Raw genomic sequence first — 25,485 nt, forward strand, 5'->3', positions numbered from 1 at the left:
TTACGAAATAAACATTTAATTATTTTTTTTAAAGAAAAATTGAAATTAATTTGGAGGAACAGTGTAACATTGATAAAAAAGCAAAACATCTCAGAAAATGAAATATCAGACAGAAAATTTTATAAAGAGAAAATTGAAAAGGAAAAAAGATAACGGTGCTCAAGAATGGGCGAAAAAAGAAGAGAACAGAAATGAGAGAAAATTTGGGTACAGAGAAAAGTGAAAAGAAATTGAAGATTATTATGTGGTCTTATGGAGGCCAAAATCCAAAAAAAAAGAATGTTATGGTACATAACTAAAATAGAACAATTTTAATTACATTTTTTTTTTATCGATCTATCTACTTTCCCGTACTAGGAAAAGCTGCTGTAGAGGCATATATCGTTCTAGATGGAAAAGTAAAAAATTATTGAAACACATACTTTTTTAGTGAATTACTCACCATCAACATAGAAATAACAAAACACTTAACACTGAAGCAGGCTTAAAAAACACATTCAAACGCAAATTAACACAGACAAGAAATTTTAAGTAAATAAACTGAAGTCATCTAGGAACAATTTAAATATTAAATTTAATAAAAAATATTTCTGTGAAGGCATAACTCCAGATTAACGTCATATAACAAAAATCATGAATTAGGAAGCGGTAATAAATACACAGAGTTAATCGTTGACTGCAATATTTGCAATTTTTGGATATGGCTGATTCCAATATTTGCATATTGAAATATGCAGTATTTGTAAAAGATAAAAATTAACTAAGAATTATTGACTGAATGAACTGAGATCCTGTTTTTAACATGAAACGGATTTTTCAATTATAATAAAATTTTTCAGTAAGACGATTTGCTATTAGGTGAATTTGTTCGTTATGACTTTTCACAAAATTTTCCATTTCAAAATGGTAACTGGTGTTTTTTTCAGATAGGGTTTGATGTAGTGATTTAGTCGAGATGAAGTTTTACTTCACCAAAAGAAAACAAAAAATACAAAATATTAGTCGACTAAATATTTTTTATGCTGACCACAAAACTCATCATAACTGAAGGGTCATGTTGAAAAAAATAATTCAAATATGCAATATTTTTCATTTGATCCAGAAGGCTTGGAAATTAGATGCCCTTCAACTGCAAGAGTGCTTGAAACACCCAGGTAATATATTTTATAATTATTTAATAATTATTTAAAACTACTAATTATTTAAGCTATATTATTAACTTATGATAGGTACATACATGGGGTCACACGGTAGTCTTGTAGAAATATCCGTATAACTAAAAAATGACATAAATAAATATTAAAATGAATTATAATAAATAAAATATGACATGTTTCTTTTAATTTTTTATTGACAAAATTAATTTATAACTGTATAGGAATTTGAAGTTGGAATATGTGAAGCACAATGTGGTTGTGAAAGAAATATATTGATAATCAACAATCCACTCACTTAATTGTGACCGTAATAAAAAAAAAAATGCAGTGCTAAAATAAAACAATTATGCAAATCATTTCTCATAAACTAATGCTAGTGATATTTTGTGGTGTAGAAATCATTATTCTAGGAAAAGTAACATATTCTGCTATAAATTGAATGTAATAATTATTGGACATCAATCTACAATAATTTTTTTTCATCTTTTATGACCACATACGATCACTTTAATCAGTCCATTATCCAAGGCTCTTCAAAGGACTGTTCGGGCCTTGCGGTCCTCCCAGTACTTTTTCATACGTTCCAATCTTCGTGTCCTTTCTGGTGGTGAAAAGGTTTGTGTTGTGAATATGTTTCTAGGAGTGTGAAGCGATTGTTTTAGTGCTTGATTTTTTGTGTAATTTTTTCTTGACTTTGGTGTCTTCTGGTGTAAGGCCAATTTCCTTTAGATCCTGTCTTATTTAACAGATCAATTTGCATCATGTCTTGGTGTTTGTCGAGTCGAGATTTGACTATACAAGCTGTTTCAGAAATATTGAATCTGCATTTGAGACATCCTAGTCTCCTCTTATGCATGATATCAGTGATAGGCTCTCACTTTTCAACACGATGTTGCTGGGCACGATCAACCGATACCCATATTTCTGGTACTTTCTGTTGATATATGTTCTTCCAATTTTTCTTTCGATTTTCTGGAGTCTGTCGGCCTTTGATTCTTCGTTCAGGAATTAGTGTTTCTGCTGCATATGTGATTTACTGTTTTATAATTCAATTGCAGTGTCTTCTTTTGCATTTATGCATAGACATTTTTTACTGTAGGTGTATCAAGTTAATTTTTGTTCATCAGATAGTATGTTTGTTGTTGTTTGGATTGCGGTTTTTCGTTTACCCTGTTTGTTATTATTTCTCCAAGGTATTTAAATTGGGTTATCATTTTGACTTTATGTTTACTATTTTTAATTTTTTTTTGCGGCATAATTTTTGTCTTTTCGAATGATATTTTGATGCCAGTTTTATTTGCAATATTTTGAAGTTCTAATATCTCTGTTTTAGATATTAGATTTCTTTCTTTTTCCTGTTTAGCCTCCGGTAATTACCGTTCAGATAATACTTCAGCAGATGAATGAGGATGATATGTATGTGTGTAAATGAAGTGTAGTCTTGTACATTCTCAGTTCGACCGTTCCTGAGATGTGTGGTTAATTGAAACCCGACCACCAAAGAACACCGGTATCCACCATCTAGTATTCAAATCCGTGTAAAAGTAACTGACTTTATTAGGACTTGAATGCTGAAAATCTCGACTTCCAAATCAGCTGATTTGGGCAATACGCGTTCACCACTAGACCAAGATTTGCTAGCACTGCCAAGTCACTGACAAAATCAAGGCAGTTTGTTTTGTTTTTTTGGGCCATTTTTATTTTTAGAGAGCAGTTTTTGAGCCATTCCCTCATTAAAATTTCTAGAGTGCAGTTAAATAATAGCAGTGAGATTCCGTTCCTTGGTGCCGTCCAGTATTCTGAGAGTTCTTAGAATTCTCAGAATACAGTTTTATCGTCTGTTGTATTCAGAATACAGTCAGCCTCTGAATTTCAGTTTTGACTTAGTGTTTATGTGGGTCAGTTTTATCATGTTTATTAATTTTGAATGTAGTCCGAGATGTCTCAGAATTTTTAGTAGCGATTCTTTGTGGCTTTCTTGAAGTCCACAAGTGTTATCGTCATGTATCTGCTTCTTTTACTGTTGTAATCTATTATTAACTTGAGAGTCATGATCTGGTCTGGATAGCTCCTCGCAAGTCTGAATCCTCTCTTGTATTCTCTTAGTTCTTTCTGGAGTTGTAAACCGAGCCTATTAAGGATGATTCTTGAAGGAATTTTGTATGTTGAGTCTAGGAGTAAGATTCACCTTTAGTTGTTACTGTCTATTTTGGCCATTTTTTTGTTTAGCGGGTGGAAGAGGGCTGTCATCCACTGTTCTTTTATTTGTTCTTTGATCCAGATGTTGACAAGCAGTTGATTAAGGGAGATATTTTCTTATCTTCCTGCATGTCTCAAGATCTTTACAAAGGTATGATCTTCTCCTGCCACTTTTCCTTCATCTCACGTCGTGCTTGGTAGACTTCTTTTATTGCGAGAGGGTTAATATTTAGTGGTAGAGTGGTTATTGGGGGGTTGGTTTTGTTATTGGGTTCGGTCAGATTTTCACAATTTAGTAGTTTGTTGAAATATTTTGCAAAGATTTCCGCGTTGTTTTTATCGTTACGGGACAGATTATGGTTTTCATCCTTCATTAGACGTGTTGGAGGTTCGTATTTTTGCAGTTATATTTTGAAGATTTTGTGGTAGTCTCTTGACTGCGTTTTGCTGAATTCTTTTTTCACTGATTTAAGTATCTTTTTATGGTGTTGTCTTATTTTTCTCAGGATTAGTGTGGCTACTTTTCTTTGTTTTATTAGGTTTTGGAAGGATGTTTCTGATTTTTGGGATCGATGTAACAGCCATGCTTGATATTTCTTTCCTGCTGTTTCGTAGCATTCTCTGTTCCACCATTGATACTTTATGTGGGATTTTATTTAGAATTCTTCTGCGATTTGTTTAGGGTTGTTACTTTATCAATAATTAAAATTAAATACTTTAACTTCCTCTGTCAGTAAGCTTTTAAGTTTACGCTTTTAAAAATGAAAAACGCCTGTTTTCTGTGGATCTTTGTTTACTTTTGAAAGGTAATATGTTTTCGAATTATTTTCATTAATCTGTTCCGTAAACTTTAATCATCTTACACTTTATTTTTTATTTGGAAGGTTCACATATTTAATTAGCTGTTTGTTATTTTAAGTATGTACTTTAATGAACAATATTAGCAGGTTAGAACAATATTAGGACGGTTAAATCCGTCCTCTGCCACAGAGAACAGATTTAACGTAACTGACGCCTGACGTCAAGAATGGAACACATACCAGAATAACCAAATCCCATGTATTACTCAAAGGCCGCCGGGTTTTGACTTACCACGTAAGACATGGTCAACGCTAAACAGAATACGAACTCAGCATGGTAGGTGCGCCTATTTCTTGTATAAATAGGGTAAAACACCGACGTCTCTTTTGGAGTGTGGTGAAAATCAAACTGTTATACACATCACAGAAGTTTGCCTTAGGACAACTTATGAAGGGATTCATGAAGATTTCCTGATGGCGACTCCGGAATCAGTAGCTTATATTAATTTGTTAAATCTTTTTTTGCATTTTTTGACTATAATTGGTGTTGTGTTTTTGTGCCATACGCTATATAAAATAAATAATTTTTGTGAAGTTTAAAAATAATATATATCAAAATAGTAGAGTCACTTGCTACTGATTTATAACAGTATTAAACTTGCAGTCTACTACGTATGAATCTGGCTTACATCGAACATTACAATGGATGTCATAGATCTAAAGAAGTGTGCGCATGTGTGTTAATGATACACACACACACACAGACACACACTCAACACATATATAATGTAGTTCTTTAGTATGTATTTTAACATTATTTTTATTACACTATTATCCTATTTAATAAGATTATATGTACATAACACACACTCACACACACACACGCTTATCCAATATGAAAACTCTTCAATAAATTATAAATTGTACTTACGTTTTTAAGTGACTAGGTGTAGCTGAAATTCTGAAATTATAATAGTATTTTAAAAGCATCCAAATTATTTATTTAATACAATTAAAATTAGTGATCAGTTCAATAGTAAATATATAAATAATCATTAAATCTGATGTACAAACCATAATTTTATTATATACGTACAAAATTTATCTGTACATATAAAAATCCTTCAAATGAAAATAAGTCATACAATCTGTTTAATCATGTCTAGGCCTGTATAAAAATGCAATATAATATACTTTAATTTTAGTTTCTCTAAGTAACACACAAACCAATTGGTTTATTATTCATTAAAAAAATTAGTGAAATAGGATAAACAAGAAAATAATTTTCAAAAATCATTGATAATGAAAGGATAAATTATTTTTTGAAATTCGTAATTATTATCATTATAAGAAATCGATTATCATATATCACTATCATATAGCAATTCAACATTTAAACTATGAACTTTGAAGAATTTACTAGAACAGATTTTTGAATTTCCAGTAACTCACTGGTCATAACCACAGGAATGACTGAGAATATTTGGAAATAAATTATAAAAAATTATTCTGGCTCGGTTTGTCATTTCAAAGGTTTATGTTTTTACATAATCTTTATTGTCAACCCTTTTGTACAACGTGCTTATTGTGGACAATGGAGTACGCCTCCGTGGGTATTTCTTATACCGAGTTAAATACCCAAAAACATCACCACATTTGCCCTCTCCATTCTATGAAATTCTACTATATATCTTTGAAATAATTTAAATGCAAGAAAATGATTGTCGTAAAATCCGTCCAATAAGTCATCACATTTCATCTCTTATTCTGTCTTAAATCTGTATAATGTTGTCAATATTTATGTCAACCGGAATGGAATTCAATTGAATCGAAAATAAAAAAATGTTACGATAGAGAAATCAAGTTATGGGACAAATTTCTTATCTCAAATCTACTCTGATATGTTAACCAAGTCTAAATATTTTCCATTACTACGAATGAGAAATATATCTTCCTAAACTACTTGGTATGACCTCAGGCAGAGAGTACTATCTAGGCACCACAAATTCATAGAAACGAGAAATATTTATACAACAAAATTTAAGGTGAAATAAATAAAAATAACTTTTTTATCTAATTTTAATATAAAAAGGATGCTCATTCGGCCAAAATTAAAAAAAAAATCTGTTACGTTTGATAAGACTCAGGGTTATTTAAATGAATTATTTAATTTTTAAATATTCTTAAAAATGTTCACTTTTTTGTTGTTCTTGTTTAAATTTTGGAACTTAATTTTTATTTAATACATGACTTTTAAAGATCTTCGGCTTCAGACGGATTCCCTCGGGTCTTTACACTTCACTCGGATCCTTTGGGATACACTCGGCTCCTGATGAATCAGCGGCCCCACCAACGTTATATAAGCAAGATCTTCACTGCATTAGTTCAGTGCTACGCTATTTAGACGCCAGTTCAGTTCCAGCTCAGCCTCAGTTCAGCTCCAGTTCTATTTCACTCATTTTGCTTACAGAAATATTACAATTACAATGAAAAAGTTATAATTAATGTTATATTTAAATCATATACAAACAATTAATAATATTTATATATATATTTATATACATACGAACAATATTTCAATTACAATAAAATATTTATAAAAACAAGAAAACAAGATTTAAATTAGTAAAAGAATCGGCACCAATTTTTCAACAACGTTAAACGATTTATTTATTTCACATGTAATTGATTTATTATGAAAATAAATGCTTTGATAAATGTAGGGTGCTGGAGTACCATTTCAGATTTCAAAATATATTTCTAATGATGGTACTGAAAATTTTATGCTTTGTTTAAATAAATTTCAAACGAATAAATGATGAATGTCATCCTTATAAATAGTTTTTTTTTTTTATATAGGAAAATATGTTACTCACAACTTCTCTATTGATTTGAAAAGGAAGAGACAAATTCATAGACTCCGTATAAAGTAACGATAATGAAATACCGATGTACTATTTTGCCGCAGTATCAAAACGTGAATATCCAGTGGCAACCTACTAGCAGATCTCAATCACACGAAGCAAAAACCAGATCTTTACCTGGTAAAATAATGTGAATTCTTTTTGTGGGATGTGGGATTCTTTTTTTCTTGATGTGGGATTCTTTTTGGTGAGGGATACTCTATGTCATACTCATTAACTCAATACTCTATGTCATACATTACTCTCAATCATCATCACTAAGTATTACGCCATTGTCTTACAAGATGAAGGGAAGGCTGGAAGGTCTTGTTCCAACAGAATAATGTTCATATTACATTTCTGCTTTTACTTTGAAACACTGTAAGAACTCAATTAGTATATGCTACCCGCCCTCCACTCGGCGTAGAGATAGTTCCATCAAGTTATCATCTTTTTGGTCGACTTAAGAAATTGTGAAACGTGAAGATAAGACGCTATCGTAATCTATAAGTGCAAGTCGATTTGTCACTTCTGAAAAAAAAAAAAAGTTTTACTTCCTGAGAATTGGAATGTATGAATCGCAGTAGTTGGCTATCGCACAGAAATTAGTAAGCAAGTTATTTGACTGAATTCCGTAAATGAAATTCTTGTTCGTATTTCAACCTCTTCGTTCGTCATGATATTAAAAAAATATAATAAAACTTACTCACGTTTCAGTAATATCGATTCCTGATACTAACGAATCTGCCTCACTGAAATAAAGTGTAAATTTATTTAAATATAATTTCAAAGTCATTTATAAATAATTTTAAATACATAATACAAAAATCGGTAGTTATTTTATGAAATATTAAATTATATTTTCTTTAAACGATGGCGTGATACAAGTTTTGTATCCGCTGCTTTTCTGAACAATATAAAATATATATTTTAAAATAACGAAAATTGTTATAGTAATTTTTCTCAGGTTTTACATTCATATTTTTTCAAGTTTCAGTTTTATAAGCAATTAAAATATGAAAAATTCTTACATTTCCTTTGTTCTTTAACCTTATATTCACGGTCACACAAGTATAGTTGCATTTTTCCATTTCAAAATTAATTAATCAATGAAAGTAAAATATCAGAACGAAAACCATTTGGTACTGTCTATATATATATATATATGTGTGTGTGTGTGTGTGTGTGTGTGTACCTGTTAAGCAACTTGTCCTGACTGACTGCTCCATCAACGCCAAGCAAAAACTACTGAAGATAAATATATGAAAATTTGTGTACATCTTCCTCTTACGATGTAAGTACACACTAAAAGGGATTTTATGAAATTCCGAGTTAAAGGGTTAAAATGTAATAACAATTAAATTTACTGTCTTTTTTAATTTTTTGGTAACAAGTGAAGATATCGACTAAGTTTCTAGTGTGTGTAATTTTCTTGTAAATATCTAAAAACTAATTTCTAGGTTTTTCGAAATTCGACTATGCAAGCGGTGACAAAATGTAAAAACATTTGAACAATCATTGCAAATATTCTCCATTTCCGATTACGATAAACGGATATTAACTACATTGGGGCTGGATTCTACGAATAAATATCTTCTTTTTTTTCTTTTTCTGTTTAGCCTCTGGAATCACCTTAAAGTATTACTTTAGAGGATGATATGTATGATTGTAATTGAAGTGTAGGATTATACAGTTTCAGGTCGACAGTTCCGGAGATGTATAGTCGAGTTGGAGACTTGTACACGTGCAGACGTTCCTGTAGCCGCTCCGCGTTTTTGAGTTATTTTGACTGGTTTTTGGTGAATGTTTTCGGTTTGGACATACAGGCATCAAAGTGAATTGGATAACGGACTATCGTGTGAATTTTTATGAAATTTGGACACGGATTAACAGAATTATTAGGGTTTTTTCTCAATTGAAAAAATGTTAAGTTTAGTGAAGTTTTCTTTGGATTTCTTCGTGACCCTGAAAGGTATTAATAAGTGACGAAGAGTGTTGAAAACTGTGTTTAGTGATCAAACAAAACTTTCTGCAATACCTAAGTGAGTAAAAACCATTGTCTGACTAAGTTATTTTGAACTTATAGGTTATACTAATATAATAGAATATTGTAAATTTTTTCAAAGTCAATAGACAGGCCTAGGCCTGTCTTTTCCTCTAGAGATTGTCTCTAGATGTAAGAGGTAGAATACTGGAGGAATTCCTGGCTACTACAGAGGCGACGTGCATAAATGACGGAACAGCTACGTACAATGCCAGAGGGCACACATCAATAATAGACCTAGCAATCATCGATAACAGAATACATCCGGGCAAAGTAGTCTTTAAAGTATTGACGGAAGAGACGGCGAGTGATCACAAGGCGGTAGCCGTAGATATCAGTGATCAAGTTACAGGAAGCACTCAACAAAATGTCACACCAAGATGGTCGAACAACCAAATTCAAAGGATCGCAAGGAATGCGGCTCGTAGAATCGCAGAGTGCACGCAAATAGATCTTGTCAGTTTTCAAAACATTATCACCGATGAAATGTCCAGAATCCCATGTAATGCAACAAGGCATACTACTATGTATTGGTGGAATGGTGATATAGCTAGCCAAAGAGATTATATGCACAGATGTAAGAGGAAAGCGCAGAGGCTTCGCACCCACTTTGGTATAAATGAAGAAAGTAGTAAAGCCATGGAAGAATATAGAACCGTCAGAAAACGCTAAATTACCTTATTAAACTAGCTAAACGCAAGAAGAGGCAAGAACTGTGTAAAGACCAGGATAACGACCCTTGGGGTAAAGCATTCCAAATCATAGCAAAACGTCTTGGTCGGCAAGCTCCAATACTAAAAAGTGATGAAGCTATACAACAGCTAAGAACCTTATTCCCAGGGAGGATACTGGAAACAGAGCGATACTTGAATGCGAAAGGGGTAGATTCAATCAACCAGAGGTGTTAAATGCGATCAAGAAACTCAGCAATAAGAAAAGCCCAGGTCCAGACGGTATACCAGCAGCAATTCTTAAGGGGCTGGCAGAAGCTGTTCCCTGGGAGATCGTGGCCAGCTTTGGACTACAAAACCGCTTGTTTCCAAGCTGCTGTAAGGCGGCAAGAACCGTCTTCCTGCCCAAGCGAGCCACGAATATAGATCAAGCTGGATACCGGCCCATACGTCATATCAATAATATGGGGAAGACGGTTGAACGACTTATAGCCTCCAGACTACAGAATGAGTTAGAGGAGAAGAACTGCCTATACCAAGAACAGTACGGCTTTAGGAAAGAGCGCTCCACGATACAGGCGATTAAGAGAGTTACGGAATGGGCAACAGCAGCCAGAAGCGGTACTCGGAGATCTAGAAGTCTTCCATTACTTGTGTTACTTGATGTAAAAAACGCATTTGGATCTGTACCGTGGCCGGCGATTATTGATGCTGTAATAAACATGAACATCAGAGATTACATTGTAAATCAGATTAATCAGTACTTACACTATAGACATACTGAGGTCAAGACTGTTGAGGGCACGGTAAATTTTCATATGTTTGGCGGCGTTCCACAGGGGTCCGTTCTAGGACCCATACTCTAGAATGTTTTCTATGATGAAATATTCAGGCTTCCTTATCCGGAAGGAGTGAGGATTGTGGGCTATACAGATGACGTTGCGGTACTGGTGGAAGATAGTGAAGAGGACCGTCTTGCAATTAAGGCAAATCAGACCTTATAACTATTAGACGAATGGTTAGATAACAACCAACTCCAAGTAGCCCCAGCTAAGTCAAAATGCATTTTGCTCTCTGGTAGGAGAAGGGTCAGAGGAATAAATATAGAAATAAGGGGGGAATTTATTCGTGAAGTCAGTAACGTAAAATACTTGGGCGTATTCATAGATAAGAGTTTAAAGTACGGTTATCACATATATATGATTTCTCAAAAGGTTGCCCCTACAATTAAGGATCTAATAGGTGTATTTAATAACCACTGTGCACCGAAACTGGTGGTCAGAAGGTTGATCACAACGGCAATGATGTCATCTATCTTATACGCAGCACCAGTCTGGGGCACTGCAATGAATGTACAACGCAATAAACGCAAACTTAGAATCTTGCACAGAGTAGCACTAATACGAGTTGCCTCAGGATATAGAACAATTTCTTACGATGCTTTATGTGTCTTAGCTGAAACGCCTCCCATTGAATTACAGATAAAAGGCCAAAGCATGAGGGCGGCAGGTTTGCCAAGAGCCGAGGTAGAAGACACAGTCGTTAGCAACTGGCAAACCGCATGGTCATCCGCTCAAGCAGGAGAGTGGACAAGGAGACTTATTCCCAATCTGAAAGAATGGTTGGGTAGGAAGAAAGGCGGACTAAATTTCCACACCACTCAGTTGATGACAGGACATGGGTCGTTTGGGAAATACCTTAATAGAATCGGGAAAAGGCAGACGTCAAGGTGTCCGTACTGTCAGGAAGAAGACGACGCGGAACACACCGTATTCAGCTGCTATAGATGGGAGGGTCTCAGACATGAAATAAGGCATTATAACCTGACACCTGACAACCTGGTTAGCTGGCTAATGCAATCCAATAACAACTGGGATTGGTTTTCCAATTTTGCAAGCACCGTCCTCAAATCTAAAGAGCAAGAGGAGAGGCATCACAGACGATAGGCGCGAGGATACGGCAGGGATACGACAGTCCCACCTCGGAGGGCCCGTATGCTTAAATATGCGGGTTCCGGTGATGGGGTGGGAACTCCTGGGGTTTCTTGAAAGGGATAAAGAAAAGTCCGAGTCCCGGCCGGCGGTGTCGGTTCCTGGGGGCGCTTCAGTGCTTGCTGGAGCTGGCACCGCCGGTTTGAGGCAGGCATAAAAGAGTAAAGACCGAGACCCGGTTCTCTGTGTGTGGCGGGAACGGCATAGCGGGACCTTCCCTTACGGGCGGAGGATTAGAGGTGGGCAGCAATAAGAAAAAATCCGGAACCGGAGGGGCTATAATTATAATAATATTGTTTAGATGGAGGCCGAATGTTTTGAAGCACACTTTCTTAGATTACTCAATGTTTCGGGTTTAGAACTTTTGCTGAAAAATTTTCAATACACTGAATTTTTCGAGCGAAGCGAGCCATAACCGGCTAAATATCCCCTGACTGCGAGGGGAAGTGCAAGTAAATATACCACACGGGCGAAGCCGCGATGGAAACGCTAGTACATATATATAAAGAGTAAATGAGAAAGAAGTTAAGGAAATAAAGGCAGAAACCTGAAAATTTAAAGAAAACATTTTTTAAACTTCGAAAAGCTGTTGTTTATTTATTAGAAAAAAAATCAACGAGTTTTCAATACATACAGAATCTTACGAAGCTGAAGATAAAATATTTAAAGGGAAAATGAATTATTAGGGACCGAGGTTTACGGAGTAGAAAAACAATTAGTCGAACTACAGCAGTACAGTAGGACTGAACGATTTGAGAATTTACGAAGCCCCTTAAGTAATCAAAGGAATGGCAAAAATACTACAAACTGAAATATATGAACCTACAGTTATTGCATCGCAAGGGCTGTGTGTTAAGTGAAATTAAAAACTTCCCTATCATTGACACTTCCTGTTTTTTTCATTATTGATGAAAAATGTTGTAGATATATAATGGCGGACAGTGAGATTCAGACAAAAATTAAAAAAAAATATATTTACGAACTTCGCATATTAAAGGAAATTTACCTTACGAGCCGGTGTACATTAATGAGATCCTCTCGCAATACTGCCGAAACTTTCTTAACCAAGTCAGACTGTTTATTAAAAGGAACAGATGTGAAGATTCCAAATTGGAAAAAAGTTTACAATAGGAAGGAGAACGGTCCAAGAATTTGGTGGATATCAAAATTAAGGGATTTAGATTCACTTGGAAATGTACCGAAAAATCTGACTACAAGAGGTTCATCTGCTGTCAATTAATGCGATTTTGAACTTTAATGATGTTTAGTGTGTTATTCTATAAAATTTTATGTTTGGATTTAATTATCTGGGTAATATTGTGGATGATTACGTTCGCATAAGAGACAGTTATTTTGGTTACGAATCAAATTTTAGTAAGCACGATGTTAAAGTAACTGATAATTTACGCATTAATATTCTTATTATATTTTCTTATATTTTTATTAGTAACTATCGTAACTCTTGAAATGAGTTATTTTACCTTAGAAGGCTTACAAAGTCGACAAATGCAGTAAACTTAATAAATGAGATGGGTCGTGCAACGTTGTCAAAAATAATCTAAATTTCACATCATTTTATGTGAATTGTTATTGGAATGTACGAATTAAGCATTAAAATAAAATCTGATATTTGTGATTTGTTACAACCGATTGTGATTTACATATCACCTTTCGAATGTGGTTTCTCGATGGTTGATAATTACATCAGTGACTTAACGAAATATACGAGATTAATACTAGTTGGCGATATTAACATTTATATTAAGTTAACTATCCTTAAATTTAAGAATTATAAAAGTTATGAGTAAAATTGTGCTAAAATACATTATGATTATACGAATTTTAATGAAAAATTTTATACTGGTGTATAGAAAAATATTAGTAAACATTTAGGATAATAATTTAATTACGAAACATATTTAAAACTGCTACAACTGATCCCTTTTCCAATCGATTTCCCCATGGGTTATGGCAGCAATCAAAATATATAATATAATGTTAATAACGTTAAAATAATATATATATTAATATAAGACTATTACAACAATTTTTGATTCAAGAAAATTGTGATAATTTGCGTATTCTTAAAGATGAATCGGTGGATGATTTATTGGATATTTTTGTATTCTTATATCAAATTACATTGAACTTTTGAGTCGGCCGCTTTGGCTATCCCATAAAAATGACCCTTAGAATCCTGAATTGCATAAGGTTTCATTAACTAAAATATTGCCGGGAACAGAATATTTAGTAAACTAAAAAGGGACTTTTCAGTAATATTTAAAAAAAATGAATATAAATATTAAAAGAATATTAATCGATAAAAGAAAAGGAAACTTTGAAACTAATAAATGTAGTAAGAAGGACTTCACTATGTACTACATCATAATAAGAACTTCATCACAGTTGTTGCCACGGTGATCGACGAAGATCTTTACGTGACAGTGAGAGAAATCGAAAATGTAACCGGAATGAAAAAAAAACAACAGTATACTGCATTTTAAAGGAACATTTGAAAAAAAGGACGCAGGGTGATGAGCTCCATACCGACTGAGGGAGCATCAAAAAGCGACGAAGTTACTATCTCTTTATGAAAGAGAAGGCGAGCAATTCTTCAATTGAATAACGACTACTGATGACACATGGAAGTGACTTTGAACTTGAACTGAAAGTCACAACGCAGTGTTTGAAAGAGTAAATATTCTTCGAGACAAAAGTCATCGAGCGCAGTTAAATCTGAAGCAAATGACGATTTTTTATTACAATAAGCAGGAAATTATTGCTACCGAGAGAGTCAGATGGTATTAATATGACAGCTACTTACTAGAGAAACCTTATTCAGAAGATTTTACTACCGAAAGTTTGAAAACTACATCCAAAAAACATCGCGTGGTGTGTCACCATTTCGTGACCATGCGTCCCCAGACTTTGCAGATTCTGCCTTTCATATTTTAGTTGATTTCGTTTGGAGAATCCATCACTATTCACCGTAAAGTACTGATTTGCGTCCTCGAGATTTTGATCTGTTTACTAAGCTAAAAGAACGCTCCTAGATGAACGCTTTACAGTTTGAAAAGTTATCGGCTTCCGCGATCCAGGAAATTCGACAACTCAACGAAGATTCATCTCCTGAGAGAAACCCAAAAGATGCTAAACCGTTAACTAGCATGCATTTACACGTGGGGGGATTATATCGAAGAGCTGAAAATTTGATTTCCATTTAAAATGCTCCTCAAAGTCTAAGTTAAAGATGCTTTTACAATCTTCTTTTATAGTAGATTTTGTAACTTTTGAAATAATATGTATCAACTTACTCAAAACATAATCTACTACAATCTGTAAGAAAAAATGTGTTTGAAGAATATATTTTCTCTCAGACAAAAAGATTTGTACTCGTATAAACGGTTTGTTTTTTTTAATATATATTAAAATTTTTAAAGTCCTTAAAAATAGGAGTTTCTGTAATATATTAGTACAGACAGTAGTGCATGTTCTCTATTTACTCTAGTGAAATGCAGGCCACATTCAAGAAAACAATAAGTAAATAACTGGCAGAGTATTCAAATGTATAAAAGTCGATCGTATCAGATTGTACTACAACATTTTATACTCAAATAAATTTTGTTAAAATACTTGAATATTGGTAAGTTTACGTTCTAAATCAAAAAAATTCTGATTAAAAAATATATATAGTATTCATTATTGTAATTACGTAAAGAAAGGCTGTATTGTTATAAAAACTTTCTGAATTTGCAGCTGGAGATGTGAATCTAATTCTATTGTACGCTTGTGATGATTTTACGGTTAAATACTCAAATATTGGTATAGAACAAGAAAATTATATGAAAATAAGAGATTTTTACATGAAATTTTTTAAAAATAAGCTATTTTGCAAACCATAATTCCAATAAATAGAATTCGTGAATTTAATGCAACCTTTTGAATACTTACGTATATATTATTCCTTTTTTGATTCTGAAAAAAAAAATATTAGTTTTAATTTAGTATAGTATTATTGGAATTGGCAAAATTTTTTTTTATTAACTAATATTTACTTTTTGTTTTTGTTCAGAACATTGACGATTCGGTATTAAATATAGGTTGGCAAAAATAATACAAAGATTATTTGAAGAGAGGATTATTTCAATAACCCTCTGTCGTTGACTATTCTAAGCGAAAAGAGCTTCGTGTCTGTAATGTACAAAAACATCATTGTATTGACTGCGTTATTTATTTTAAAGATTAAGGAGGACTTATGATCTTTAATTACTAAATTATGACGAATGAGATTTTCGATAGCTGCACGCTTATCGATAAAATTACGTAAATTCTTTTCATAGTATTTTTATGAGATTATAAACTGGTGGATCACATCCATATTGATTCTCTTGTATAAATTAAAAGGCTCGGCTGATAAATTTTGTACACTAGCGTGCTGCACGGAGACAAAAGGTACTATCGAGTAGAGTGTGGCAGCACATGATAGCTAAAATTCCCCTCTTTAAACTTACAATAATACGTTGAAATGCGTTTAAATGCAGTTAAAATATCGTCAACAATATGTCGGCCAATATGTCAACACGGTTAAAACAGCGCGCAGTGATAGAATTTTTAGAGCAGGATAAAAAGTGAATCCTACAAATATTTTTCATCGTTTAAAAGCGGTATACGGTTGTGAACTATCGACTGGAGTACTGTGAATAGCTGGGCGTTGAAATTTAGTGAATGTGAAGATGTTAATGCGACAATTGAGGACGCACCTCGCAGCGGACGACCGGTTTCTATGACTGAACGTCGAAAGGTACTGGATGATTAGCTTCAAAGTGACCCTCGAATCACTCAGCGAGCATATCTAAAGAACGAGTAAGCCATATTATTGAACAATTGGGTTACCGTAAATTCTGTGCACGATGGGTACCGCACAAACTCTCTTCTGGCTCTCCACAACTGAAGTTTGAGTCTATTTGCAAATTTTTTTTTTCACTTTAAATTATATTTTATATTAAATCTATGTTTGTATGTAGCGTGCTAAAAAACATCAGTATCTTCTGTAATAGGCGCGGCTATTTTTGCATTTGTTATATTCAACTGTTATTCAATTCATTTATATAAAACTTAATTGATTATATTGGTGTTCATGTACAGAAAACAAGAATCTGTTTTTCTTCGGTGTTCGTGAAAAGTAATAGGATATTACTGAAATCCATGACGAATCCCGTGCGAGATTTACTAATCCCCAACTATCGACCCGTTAACATCTACAAAAGCTTAAATAAAATTTGAAAATATTGGCATAAAACTAGCTACAAGATTATTATCTTGTTTGCAGCAAGATAAAACATTTCCTGAACGGACAGGGCGCTAAGGAACAACGTGTTGATGTTATTTAATGCCTGCGAAATTGTTATGTGTTAAATGGTTTCTTCAAATGAAATTGACCGGTACAACCACAAACAGTCGATTTTCTAAAACGGGACAAAACTTTATATTAGAAAATGTATAACTCAGCGATTAAATCTTGCCACGAATTAATAAAAGCAGAATTACAACACAATGAATAAAACAATATTATTATCACGGAGTTCGGTTGAACTTCGTCGGCAAGAGGCGACAGCGGCAGCGAACTACGTTTACAGTTCTAACCTGACCTAACCTTGTAGTGAAATGAAAACGGGGAAAAATTAAGCGGGAAAACATTATATTTCAATTCAGTTAAATTACTAATAAAAAATAATTTCAAAAAATAGCTCGAATTTTTTTAAACAACGGTGTTTTTCCATTTGATGAACCGCGACACTCGAATATGTCATTTTATTCATTTTTTTAATCAACCTTTACGAATCGCACCGTAGATAGCAGAACTTGATAGTACAAGGAACGGTACAAAAGCTTAATAATGTACTGGAAATAATAAAAAAAAAAGCAAATATACTACATGTATTTTTTTTTAAATTCTAAATTAATAACAGATATGGTAATAAAATGTAGTGTCATTTTTGATATCAGTATCGTCTTGTTAAAAAAAGTTTTATTTGTATTACAGAAATTTTTGTTTTTTGAACGGAAGAAATAATATCTGCGAGACCCTTACCGTACGGTTTACAATTTCATTGTAATTTTTTTGCATATAAGGTATCTGTATTTGTTTTGTTTAAATTTTATGTATTAATTTTTTTCTTACTAGTGGTGGGAGACTCACTTTTAGCCCACCCGTTTATTTATGATATTTGTTGCAAAAATAATATTTTCTTACATAATTTTATCCGGAATTGCGTCAAGAAGGGAAAGAAGAGTCAGTAATAATTTTTTTCCGTTTACACCGCTATACTTCTCATAAATCTTTAATTGAATTCTAAAAAAAAATTAAAACAAAGAAAATTATTAAAAAAAAAAATTTATGTTCAATTTGTTTTTCATTAGATAGTAAAATTACAAAAAAAGGAGTGTTATTAACTTTTTTTTTTAACCAATACAAATAATGCAATAAGCAAATTTGCTGATATTTTATAAAATACTAGCGATATTTTTTCTTAGATTTCGTAATATAATAAATCAAAATCATAAGAAATATTTAAAAAAAAAGAATGTTATTAAGACAAATTAAATATTTGATTATGCATTTGTACTCTTATTATTAATAATAATTAAAATTTGATTAAGGTTTAATTAAAATTAAACGAATGATTTTTAACTGAAGATAGAAATTTTGAGATTTTCCCAAAATTTGTGTCATCACTGGTTGCAAATAGATCGTCCAATAGTAGCAGTTTTAGGAAAGTTAAGTTTTATAATACCCTTTCTATTCTATTTTTTTTTTTTATATGCACTTCCTGTTTCATTTTCTTTCCAGCAACCAAGCAGTTCAATTTTCTACTTCCAGAATTTAAGGCAAAATAAGAGTATAAATATTTGTTTTAATTTCCATTTTCTATTTTTTTTTAATATTATAAATTTATAACAAGTAATTGTGTAAACTCAAGAGAAATTAAAACGAAATATATGGAATTATAAAAACAAAAGCAATTAACTCATTTGACTGATAATTAAAAATTAAAGTGGGTGTTCATAAAGTCCTTCCATGATTAGAAATATTTATTACAAAAAAAAACTATTAGAGTTACAGCTGTGCGGTTTGCGGAAAAAAAGAAAAAATTATGAAAGTTTTTTTTTATCATCTCAATAAATAAAGTACAATATGCGCCTTTTGTCACTCGTAGAATGCCCAACCGATAAATAATTTCAGGCTATGTCTTGGTCAACATTTCTTCGGTAACCCTAGCAACAGCTTCAGTTATTCTCCGTTTAATGTGTCCAGATCAGCTGCAGGTATCGCATAGACTCTGTCCTTAACATAACCCCAGAGGGGTTATATGTTGCGGCTATCCAGGAAAATGTTATTTGTTATTGATTGCTCGATGTAAAAGAAGGGACTAATAATTCTGTTGTGCATCAAACTGCACCACACATTCACTGTAGGAGAATCTCTAATTTTTTCCGTGGTAAAGTATGGAATTTTCTGAATCCTTATTCTTACATTATGCCTGTTTACTTTCCCTGAGATGTGGAAAGTAACCTCGTCTGAAAAACATAACGGATGGCCGCCCTGTACGGGAAGATCAACCACAGTTCCATTTTCCTTAAACTTTGCATACCACGCAACGATACTCTTACTATCACGTGATAGTCGTCCCTATTCCCTTCTAAAATTTAGCTGCACAGTTATCAGTAATTACGACTCGTGACATACGTTGCGTTTTCTCCTGGATTGACCCCATCTTATAAAAAATTGATCACAGTACCCTCTACCCTTCCACTATCTGAAACAAATTAATATAAAGTTTTGCTAAAATTTTCGATAATTTTTGCTTTCTTTTCCGCAACCCACACAGCTATAACTGTAACACATTTTTGTAATCATGGAAAAACTTTAAGGACATTATATATATAAATAAATAAATATATATACGTATGGAGTTAGATTAAATATTTGCTAGATATAAGCGTTAATAAATGGAATGTGTTCCTAGTAATCATTTGTTTCTAAGAATTATTATTGTACTAGAACCTTGGTCTTTATGTAATATTTCTTGGTAGAACTCACCAAGGTAACATTTATGTTTAATTAATATGCAGTATCAGGTTACGCTAAATGTTTTAAACTAAAGGAATATTAAATAGTAATAATTAATAATTATAATTAAAGCATGTTAAATGTAAAAAAAATAAAATCGTAATTCGTTAAGAAAATCATATATACATATATAACAATTAATAACGAATTTTTTTTAATAATTTCACCTTCATGCTAAAAGGGCTTTTTACACCACATTTTTTGTTTTACTGTCTTATTGAGTTTGATTTTAGCTACATTTTTAAGGGGGTAACAAGTTCTAATCTCCAAGATAAATATTTATAGAGATATAAATCAGGATATGCCCTTTTATAAGTTATGCATGTTTTTTTGTTTTTTTTTTGTGAAAAATAGGCCAATCTTGATATTAGTCGTTATTTTGTACTGATATTATTTTTTTGTCGATATTTGTCGAAATTTTGCTCATTTGTTAGTTTTGGCCCAGGGACTGATGGATCTTGGGCCTGTCAAGGAATTGTCCATTCAAATAAACATCTAATGTGACTGCACTTCTCTTGGGAGGAGTAATGACGATATCAATCTATCACCGATAATTGTGTTAAAATAGCACGATGGTGCCAATTGGTCAAATATTTCATTCGGTCTTACCAGACTATCCACCCTCCAGCATATTTTATATTTTAACATAGTAGAGATTTTAAGTTTACCAAAATAAAATTAATATTAACTAATATTATAATGAGTTTTTAGTCTCCAGAAACAGAATGCAGGTTGTCAATAGGGACTCAGAGAATATGTAGCGAGAGAAATGCAAGTTAAATTATAATCCATAACCACGGATCCAGGTATCTGAACTTAAGTAGACAGTGAGTAGTTTTAGTGAAACTGTACTTAAACAAGAACGGTAGTCTCATTACATAATAACGATAGCTTTTCAGAATAATGAAATGTTAATAGGTGCACTAAAAACGTATAAAACTGCTCTATATTTTGATTTGGCTTGTATTACTTGCACAATTTCCTGTATCACACAATGTCTGATTGACTTATGCTTGTTTCTCTATAAATTACTGAGTTTACAGCTTTAAACTTGTTTTGTTTCTTTTTTATGAAATCAATTAGATGAGTAAAAAAAAAAAAAAATCTTTTCTGCACGCCGAAAGGCGGAGGTAGATTTCACCGGCACTAAGTAAGGAATAAAAAAGATTTCCACCTAAAGTTAAGAAAAAATTCAAAGTTACTCAATACGACAATGGTTGCATGTGAAAAAGTTTCAAACGTTTAGCATGCGACAAGCCCCACCTTCTTATAATTCCAGTAATATTTTGGTCATCCCTTGTCTTAAGGGTTGTTCATATCAAACATTGTTTCAGACTAAAGTTTTAGGTAATGTTTAGAGGACTAACAACCACTTCAAACCGATTCCATACTGTACCTATTAAGGGAGGTATGATTTATTTTATCTTCGACACCCCATTTTTTTCTACCTCCTGGGCCAGTGGTTGGTAATATCAAAAAACTTTACTTATGTAAGTTTTAGGCCTTTATCCAAAAAATAGGAATCCGTATAGTAGAGTATAATCCTTATATCCAAAGAATAGTATCCTTATAGTAGGTACTTTAAACGAATCCATATTTTACTTAATAAGAAAATTATGGCGATAATTTGTTTTTTCGAAAAAGCTCCCCATTTCCATGGTCCGATCTTATCCATTAACGAACTTAATCGAGATTTTGGTCGATATATTTTATGTATCAATTTGAAAGTGATTGGGTCAAAATTACGGCAGTTATCGTGTCCATAAGAAAGTGATATATATATATATATATATATATATATATATATATATATATATATATACATATAAATGTATATATAAACCTTTGAACTGACGGTGGTTTTGGGGTCTGGGGGATGTGAAACGCGAAGATAAGTTGAAATTTTTTGGAAGTCGAATCATGGTATCCATTATAATAGATAGCTTTTTTATGAATCTACCTAAATACTAATCTTTTGTAAATTACAAAATGGACAAATTTAATAAATAACAGATGGTAAAATATTTGTAAACCTACGGACTTCTTAAGGTCTATATTTTAGAAAAATAAATGGTGTCGGTACTTACACATCATTCTCATAATATTTACTGCAAAACAAATAAAATATATAAAAACAAATACCTGACAAAAATAAATACATTAAATAATTTGATCCAAGCCTCAATAATAATGAATAACATAAAAAATCTTACCTTCCTAAAGACTTTGGAATAAAAAAAAATTCTTATTGTAGTTGATAAGTAATCTCCACACAGAGTTATAACAAGAAAATTATTTTTTTTTATGTGTACAAGTATTAACCAACGGAATGTTTCCGATCTCCTACTCGGCAAGAGGATATAGAAATTATTCTAAAGGAAGAAAATCCTTTAATACTGTGTATGTAAGGAATTCGTTTCCGTCCCCAGGATGATGTGTCTTCTCGCTGATACGACTTTGAGAAATGCGATCATCCAGCTAAAGGTGAGCACGAGGTGTGGCTGTTTTTATGAAGTAGTATTGGCCATACGGATTCCGTTGGATACATACATCTCTGTAGTGTCAATAAAAATATTGGTGCCATTTAAAATAAATATTTTCAACATTCTTGCTGAAAATATCCCCAAAATTACGATGTCAGTGAGGATGATCTGACCGATCTGCTTTCACAGATTTATTTGCCCTGCCTAATAATTGGTGATTTCAACGCCCATCACTAATTATGGGGCCCATCATCATGTTCTTCGTGAGGCACTGTTGTTGATCGACTGAGGCAGAACTAAGATCTCTGCTTATTGAACGGTGGCTCGTACACGTTTTAATGTTCATCAGGTACATTTTCTTTCATCGATCTCTAGTGTTGAGGATCCCTACTTCTATGACTTACCTGTCTTGACCACAGACCGATTGTTATCTCGATAGGTAATGGTAATTTGCCTCAGTCAGCCAAGCAGATGGGTGTTTGGAAAAGCAGACGGGATCGACTACAATGATTATTTAGCTAATGCAAGAGTGGTAGCGCGATCTACCAACTTGCCAAGTTTACACATCTGACACTTGATAGTGCAAGTAAATATATTCATCTAACATCTGGCAAGCTACAGGTGCGTTACGTTCAAGTCGTGTGGTAAGTCTACTAGTGAACAACGATTAGCCATATCTTTCGTAAAGGTGAAACCAAACGATCTGTTGCTGTTTCCCGCATTAAACCACAACCAAGTCATACGAATGTTGGCATGGTGTTATCCAAACAACACAATTATGATATCATAATTCATATCACGAATGGCCAAAATCTAGTGCCCCACTAGGCATTAAAGCTAATCGTCTTTTCTTATCTCTAATTCTACAATTACCTCCAGTTCCACAATATTATTACCCTTATTTACTGCCTTTTCTCAAGATTTATTCGTTTAATTTTTGCCGATATTATAAAAACTACATGAATACTTTTATCTTACAAGAAAAATTCTACAATAATGTACATATGTACAAAGGTTGAATACAGATGCTATTGTGTTTTATACCGATGGCTCTAAACACGGTAACTCTGTTGGTGGTGCTTTTGTGTTTTGCAATAGTATATATGTTCGGCCTTTCTATTACCTCCAGTGTTTTCGTTGCAGAGTTGTTGGCTATTAATAAAGCCTTAAATGTACTTGGCCCGACATTCCGACACATACTTTTCTGCTCAGATTCCACGAGTACCTTGCAGGTGATTAGTGACGTGTACTCCTGTTTCCTAGCTTCTGTTGGATACCCAGCAAAATTGGAATTACAGGCAATGAGCACGCTGATCGTGCCCCAAAACAGGTTTGTTTCATTGATCGTGTTTTTTCTGAAGATATTTTCGGTTTCCTGAAGATGGTGGTTCGTGAAGAGTGGCAAAGTGAACGGCATGGTTTTATTTTGATTTTTGCATATCCAGTAGACGTTTTAAATCAGTTAAATATGTTACTGAATTTTTACATGCATACGATAGAAATATTATGATCATGCGATGAGAACGAAGCTTTATTTTGCGCTTAAAAGAAATAAATAATCGTGTTTTTTGTGAAGTTATATTAAACGACTTTTATGGCGATAATCTTATAACACGACCTGGTACCTTAGATGTATTAAAGAAGTACAAGGCAGATATAAGATATTTTGTGAATCAATGTGGGTCTCAAATACGTGAATTGTTAACTAATAATTCAAGCATAATTCAATTAAACGATGATTAGGTACTTTATGGAATAGCGATTCAGATAAATGGATGTTTTTAATTTACTAAACGGAAAAATAACGTACTGACTAAAAAATGATCTATGGTTGCTGGAATTTACAACCCATTGGGCTTGATAGGGCCGATGGTATTCTTGTGCAATCATTCTACTCAACAACTGCGGCAAATTAAATGTCATTGCGATTGAAAGCTTAAGTCATAATTTATTGTCCTATTGGAAAGATCTATACAATAATTTTAGGTTAGTTGTCAACGTTATCATTAATAGATTAAATAGTAATAATTCTATTAAATCATTTTAAATTCTTGGATTTACCAACGCATAAAGTAACGTATAAAATAATGCGAGATGTCGATATGTAAGAACCATTCATTCTAATTGAAATATTTCATCCAATCAGTTCAAGGGTTGTCGGGGGTTGCACCACTAGCAGATCTCTATACCATATTTAAGTTATTTGCTTTTATACTACTAACTCGTTTGACTGATCAATTGGTTACATCTTTAAATACTCACATTGATGAAATTCACTTGTGTTCTCACTTCATGATTGCACTTTACTGAATTCACAGTGAATCATTAAGTTTGAATATATTCGTTGCTAACAGAATTTTAAAAATCCAACTCAACTCTTAATCCCAAATGGCATCGCATCATTTCACTTGATAATCTTGCTGATATCGTATCTCGAGGTCGTTTTCTGAAAAGCTTCAAAAATATAATTTACGGTGGCACGGTCCTATTTAGTTTTTACAAGAGCTAATACACTGGGCCAATAATAACTTTTTCTGTAATAATTTTACTCTTTCACCTGAGTGATTAGATGAGGAACGAAATTTATCTTGCCTCCTAATGCACATTTAACAAATATAAGAATCCAAAGTGGATATTTGTGACTTTTGCATAGCTTAATTCAATTACTTTAAAATTCTTAACGTAAAACTTCTGGATTGTCAATGGTAAGATCGTTGCACGATCTATTATTCAAAAATGTATAAAATTCTTTCGTTCCACTGCTAACAAATTAGATCAGCAACTTGGTCAATTCCCAATTATAGAATTAATCGATTTAAACCGTTCTCTTTTTGCGCTGTCGATTATAGTGGTGAATTAATGATTCGGTGGACAGAGATCAACACCCGTACCAAATACATATTCATGGCTGTTCATATGTCTTTCAACTAAGGCTGTACATTTAGAATAAATATCAAATTTAATATCGGAAGCATTCATTGCCGAATTAAAGCGCTTTATTTCTCGTAGAGTATACCAAATCAAATATTTTCCGATAACGAACAAACTTTCAAGGCTGGAAACAATATTTTCCATGGATATTATTTACAATATTTAAAATAAAGGA

General features: G+C 32.8%; 1 protein-coding gene across 2 annotated transcripts in view; it reads right to left on the reverse strand.

The window, feature by feature from the left end:
- LOC142332940 (uncharacterized) overlaps window positions 1-25,485 on the reverse strand; it is an 87,673-nt gene that overhangs the window by 37,402 nt on the left and 24,786 nt on the right. For both annotated transcript variants that reach the window (XM_075379653.1, XM_075379652.1), the window contains exons 6-11: window positions 21,984-22,004; window positions 18,019-18,117; window positions 15,717-15,740; window positions 7,770-7,811; window positions 5,088-5,117; window positions 1,238-1,276 (exon numbers count right to left, since the gene is read on the reverse strand). In XM_075379653.1, the coding sequence (XP_075235768.1) occupies window positions 1,238-1,276; window positions 5,088-5,117; window positions 7,770-7,811; window positions 15,717-15,740; window positions 18,019-18,117; window positions 21,984-22,004 (255 nt within the window). The remainder of the gene's footprint in view (window positions 1-1,237; window positions 1,277-5,087; window positions 5,118-7,769; window positions 7,812-15,716; window positions 15,741-18,018; window positions 18,118-21,983; window positions 22,005-25,485) is intronic.

This window comes from Lycorma delicatula, chromosome 12 (genome assembly GCF_047948215.1).
Source record: "Lycorma delicatula isolate Av1 chromosome 12, ASM4794821v1, whole genome shotgun sequence".
Taxonomy (NCBI): Eukaryota; Metazoa; Arthropoda; class Insecta; order Hemiptera; family Fulgoridae; genus Lycorma; species Lycorma delicatula.